The following is a 5787-nucleotide window of genomic DNA, read 5'->3' on the forward strand; positions in this document are numbered from 1 at the left end:
TTTTTGAGTTACCGGTATGCTTTTGAAAGGGTCACAACTGCAAGGGTGCCGGTTGCTTTAGCACCACGCTTTTAGTGACCTATCACCACGCTTTATTTTTTGCCACGCTTTTAAAGATTGCCATGCTTTAAAAGCGTGCCAATAGAAAGACATATGGCTACACTTTTTAAACATGCCAATGTAGAGAGATACAACTATACTTTTAAAACGTGCCAATAGCAAGACACACGGCTACGCTTTTAAAGCGTGGCAAAAAATTTGTTCAATAACCTATAGTTTTTTTTAATCTTTTTTAATCTTTGTAATAAAACCTTACAAAATTAATAGATAATTTTAAAATTTAGACAATGACCAATAATTTTAAATCCACTAATTCAACATACATAACTTGTCACAAAAAAATGTTTAATCACGTAACAGTATAACAAAATATCAAAAATCAAAGTGATAACAACTTCGCAATGTATTCCTAATACATGAATTACAACTCCAATAACTTTGCCATCCTATCTAACAATAATTTTGATCAACCTCCTCACATATGTGCACCCAATTCACCAAACTAATCATCATCCTCCACTATGTGCTAAGAGACGTACAGCATCCAGCTTCTTCAGGATTTCAATGGTATTTAGCAACAACTGAGAAGCTTTTATGGCTCTAGTAGTTTCCATAATAGCTTCTTCTTCAGGATTTTCGGGCTTCCCCATTGCTTTAGCTTTCTTGATGATGTTTTATGGCTCTAGTAGTTTCCACAGTAGCTTCTTCTTCAGGATTTTTGGGCTTTCCCATTGCTTCAGCTTTATTAATGACCTCATTATCATAGGTGTATGCCTCAGCATCAACCACCATAACCTGTTAAATACTAGCAGTGATAACCAAAAATTAACATGGTATTTGAATGCACTGCTCTTCATCATCATCAATAGAAAGTAGATAGAGCATGTCCTCATTCTCAAGCTATAAATAATAAAAATTAATAATAAATAAATGGATAAAGAAATTAAACTTTTAGTTAATTATCATATCAAAGCCAACGCCACACTCTGTCAAATTAATAATAAACACTATCAAAATTAATAATAAACACTCTGTCTTCAACAGAGAGGTAATAACCACCAGCAAGTTCAGTTTCATTGAGTTCTAGAGCTTTCTTCATGCTAGAAAAATCCTTGAAGTTGATGTAGGCAAAACTGTAAATTACACCTGGTGTTAATTTGCTAAACTCAAAGCAACACGTAACACAATCATTTTGAGCATCCAACTTGAGAAACAAAAAGGATACACAAAAAATGAAATAGCAAATCTTTCACAATAAAAATAAACAAAAAAGAAAAAGGATTTGAAGAAGAAACAAACCATTTAGGACCTCCAGACTCGAAATCTTTTAGGACTGACACCCTCGAGATCTCCCTGCAGGAACCAAAATGCTCATTTAGGCTAGCTCTTATCTGCAACCACAATTTTGGCAGTATTTAAATATGAATTGCAAAAAGAAACACATGCAAGAGAAGCAGCAGCAGACATGATAGAAATAAAATTACCTCTTCTCCAAGAGATTTATCAAAACCCCTTATGAATATAGTTTGACCAGTTTAACGCTGATCACCTTTCTGGAAGGAATTGCTGAAACTGAAACAAGTATTACAAATGATAAAGAGAAGGAAATAAGTGGAAGCAAGGCATGAAAGGGAGCGGAAAAAAAGGTGATAGAAGTAGATATGAGGCATAGGAGAGAGAGAGGAGAAGATATAATAATTACCTGCCACCAAGGATATATGAACCTCTTTCACGAGCTAAATCAAGCCTAACAGGATGATTCAACAACTCATGCTCATTCAATTCAAGAGCCTACAAGTATGAAAACCAAAAGGATTATTAATACACAACCCCAATAAATCAACAAATACATAATTTAAACATCTTTTCAAAGTAAAAAGGGATGGAGGGTAACCAAAAAATAGATTGCAGTGATGCATATCAAACAACACTATGGAGGAGAAAACAAATCAATAAAGCAATAGCAATTAGTTAACAGCATAGAAATAGCAAGGCAGTTGTTGGAAAAAAATTAGCTTCAAAATGAATGATATTACAACAATTAAATTAACTTCATATAAAAAAAACATGATAATTAGTTAACGCAGCCAATAACTTCCAACAACACAAGTACTCAAAAAGAAATTATTTAATTTTAACACTTAATATATTTGACTGGTTTTAGAAAAGTAGCTAGGAAAAGCTATGCAACCACCACAGATAACTTATTATTCTGTAGATATTTGAGGAGCAATAGCTTACACTTTGTGCTGCCTCTGGAATAGCAAACTCAACATGTCTAAAGCGTCTAAACCTCCCAGTATCGTCAACTGAAAAAGGAACATCAACTACTTCTCCACAATCTTTGAAAAACTCCTCACTGAACAACAGTAACATGACATCATAAGAAAAAAATACACTATAAACAAGGAAATATAAGATATACAATACATACAAGTCAGATCGTTGCAAACTAAATGACAGGTTTCAAACAAATAGTATCTTTGATCCACCTGTTGCAACACTAGGTGTAGAAGGGGTTTTAGACTGCAAAGCAAAGATATATTACCATCAAAGATATTAGAACATTTAAAAAGAATAAAAAAATGAGACCAGTAACATACAACTTTCTTTGCTGAGTCAGCATCAACCATCTCGACATCCTTAGCCTGTTTCACACGAGGAAAATACATTTAGTGCACAATCACAAGACAAAGCAAAACAAGCCTTCAAACAGCGATATTAAAATACAAAGCGAGATGCTTACACTTTTCTGAGGAGTTTTAGAAGGTTTTTCTTCTTCCTCATCACTGTCATCTGAACTATAACTGCCTTCTTTTGAAACTTTTACAGTCTACAGTGAATAGCAAAAGAAATTGAACACAACAAAATAATAAACAATGGTTCACATAGTATAAAATATTTAAAAAAAATAGTACATAATTCAGATATTTAAATTGAGAAATTCAAGTTGAATATAATGGAAGAGAGAACAATAGCAATTAACACTACATAATACAAGTAGGAAACTAAGGCCCAGAAATAAATGACACGAGCAATCAGATGGAGATTACAAAAGAAAAAGATAAATACTGAAAATTCTAATCTAACCAAAAACTTATAAACTAAAAAAAATCCTTGAAAATAATAAAATTATTAGTCATGCTTATTTAATTGAAATGAAACATTATACCAGGAACAAGGGCAGATAAAGCAATGAACCGTTGGCTGAGCTTCTCTCTACGCTTCCTCTCAGCAATTGCCACCAGGGAATAGAACCCCTACGAGCTGCGGTAACTCAATTCAATCACTTCTCCATCTAACTCAATTTGATCCTCCCAATTCCTAATTTATCAACCTTAATAAGAAGACAGCAACCTAGTTCATTTTTTAACAATAAAAATCAATTTAACAAACACATTCAACATAACACAGCCATAACCAACTCATGCACTTTTAAAACATTCGTATATTAAAAACTGTAATTTTTAAAATAAATCCCACTGATTTCATTAGAAGTTTAAACCTACTTGCTACTTAAAAGAACAGTGACGTTATCCAACAACAAAAAATTGCTCAGCGATATGTTCAGTAACAATTCAACTTAGCAGCAACAAATTCAGCTCATTGATCATTTTTAACAACAAATTTAAGTAGAATAGCTTTCAGTAACAAAAACTTAAATTCAAATTCTCGGAATATGATTTACAGTAAAACAAAATCAATTGAATCATTATTTCAGCAACAATCTCAACTTTCAACAACAAATTCAAGATATACTGATGACTTATAATAATGAAACTGAAAAAGAAATAACAGGGCTGAAGGAAGCTGAAACTCCCCTACCCACGGACCAACTCACGACAAAGGAAGCGTTGACAGCCTAAGCAAGAAGACGAGCTTGCGATGGTGACAGAGAGCGACAGAGCTTGCGACGAGCTTAAGTCTGAAACAGTCGCGAGAGAAGCGTGAAACCAGAGAGAGAGAGGTCGACGGCGAGACCAGCCGTGAGAGAGGTGAGCCACAGTGAGCTTGAGGGAGAGAGTGTCGAGAGAAGAGAGAAGAAACTCAAAGGAGGGTTACGGGTGCCAGAAGAGGGATTGCCGACAGAAGCATCACGCGCGCCGGCGACGTTCTTCGCGGAGTGCACAATGAAGAGAGGTTAGGGTTCTTCGATATGATGCTCTTCATCGCGATCAGGGGGTTCTTCGTGAGGCACAATGAAAAGTGGGATGGGGTGAGGCATAATGAAGACAAGGTTAGGGTTAGGAGCAATCATCACCTCGTGCGTGGAGGGCTTAGGGTTCTTTAATCTGAATGAGCTAAGGCAATTCAAAGAAGGGGAAAGCTAAAGTTTGGAAGAGTAGATGGTGTATTGCAATTGTAATTTAGTAATTTCGAAGGGAGTTCTCTAAAATTTTTTTTCTTTGGGGAACCTTTTGGCCACGCTTTTGAAGCGTGCCAAAAGAGTTGGAGGAAACGGCCACGCTTTTAAAATGACCCTATAACAAAAATTGTCGCCACGCTTTAAAAGCGTGCCTGTTTTTCTCTATGGCTACGTTTTTTGAGCGTAGCAAAAAAGCGTGGCCAAATCTCGAATCAATTGTCACTCTCATAAAAGCGTGCCATTGACCCTTTTCGCTACGCTTTTAAAGCGTAGCAAGAAAAAATGTGGCCAAATCTCTATTCAGTCGCTACCCTCATAAAAGCGTGGCTATTGACTACTTTTGGCCACGCTTTTAAAGCGTGGCCATAGACCTTTTTTCTTGTAGTGAATGTATCATAATATATAAAAATTAGTATCATGATCCCTTCTTTTTTCTACTATTATAAACTTTCTTTGGTCTCGAAAAAACACTTTTATTTAACAAAGACAAAATTTTAGCAGAAGACAGAATTCATGATCTTATTTTTCAGTTGGTCAAAGATTATTATCATGCTCAATCTAAATATTCCCGAAGCATCCGTCCATCAAACTCAACTCGGATAGTTCATTTTCCAACGATAGAAGAATGGCTTGTGGAGGTATTCTGCGAGATTCTGATGGGAAAATTATTACTTGCTTCAATGTTAATCTAGGTTTGTGCACTGTAACTCTCACAGAACTTTGGGACATTCTTCTAAGGTTATATTTGTTATTGTGCTTGAGCTACCTCAATGTAGTGATTCTCAGCCAGTGCTCAAAACTCAAAAGCCAATTTTCAGCCCAAGTAGCAAGCCGTTGTTTCTGCTTCATTCTTCTACGCTTAAGTTGGTTGAGATTCTCATATCAGCTGCCACAATAACTCCATCATTACTCCTAATAACCAATGTTCTGAAAATCGGTTCGAACCGATCAAACTGAATACCATTAACAAACACGATTCGGATAGAAAGTAAAACCGTCAAATTCAAAAACCGAAACTAGACTGTCGAACCGGCCGAAAACCGGTCGGTCAAACTGAAACGCAACCTAGCCGGTTTTTGAAATTTTTTCAAACGCAGCGTTTTGACTTGGCTCCAAAAAAGGAACCCTAGTCTTTCCCCTAGACACCCACAGCACAAACCCACTCTCGAGCCTCCCTTCCATCCCTCCACTCTCACCTCTCGCTCTCAGTTCCCACGTCTCCAGTCTCCACCTCAAGCTTCCGGCGCAACATCCGTTCAGCCATCGCCGTTGTTGCAAGGTCCGTGGAAGTCACTCACCGTCGCAAGTTCCTTTCAGCCAGCTTTCCTGTCAGCCGTCGAAATCGCAGCCACCGCCAGTGC

The 5787-nt window shown here is 36.6% G+C and overlaps 1 protein-coding gene across 17 annotated transcripts; it reads right to left on the reverse strand.

Moving 5' to 3' along the window:
* Window positions 1-312: 312 nt before the first annotated feature.
* LOC148572542 (nucleolin 2-like) lies at window positions 313-4402 on the reverse strand. 17 transcript variants are annotated; one of them, XM_088507777.1, is made up of 9 exons: window positions 3902-4402; window positions 3233-3327; window positions 2807-2893; window positions 2664-2708; window positions 2302-2419; window positions 1763-1851; window positions 1545-1632; window positions 1360-1451; window positions 313-855 (listed from the first exon to the last, which is right to left on the reverse strand). In XM_088507777.1, exons 3-7 carry the CDS (start codon window positions 2854-2856, stop codon window positions 1596-1598), a joined length of 339 nt encoding a protein of 112 aa, XP_088363903.1. In that variant the 5' UTR covers window positions 2857-2893; window positions 3233-3327; window positions 3902-4402; the 3' UTR covers window positions 313-855; window positions 1360-1451; window positions 1545-1595. The 17 variants fall into 17 exon arrangements, with proteins under 17 accessions (XP_088363903.1, XP_088363898.1, XP_088363897.1 ...); XM_088507772.1 differs by having other exon boundaries at window positions 3233-3384; XM_088507771.1 differs by having other exon boundaries at window positions 3233-3397.
* Between the last annotated feature and the right edge of the window lie 1385 nt (window positions 4403-5787).

The sequence above is a fragment of the Arachis ipaensis genome, chromosome B3, assembly GCF_059453495.1.
Source record: "Arachis ipaensis isolate K30076 ecotype BB chromosome B3, ASM5945349v1, whole genome shotgun sequence".
Classification (NCBI taxonomy): Eukaryota; Viridiplantae; Streptophyta; class Magnoliopsida; order Fabales; family Fabaceae; genus Arachis; species Arachis ipaensis.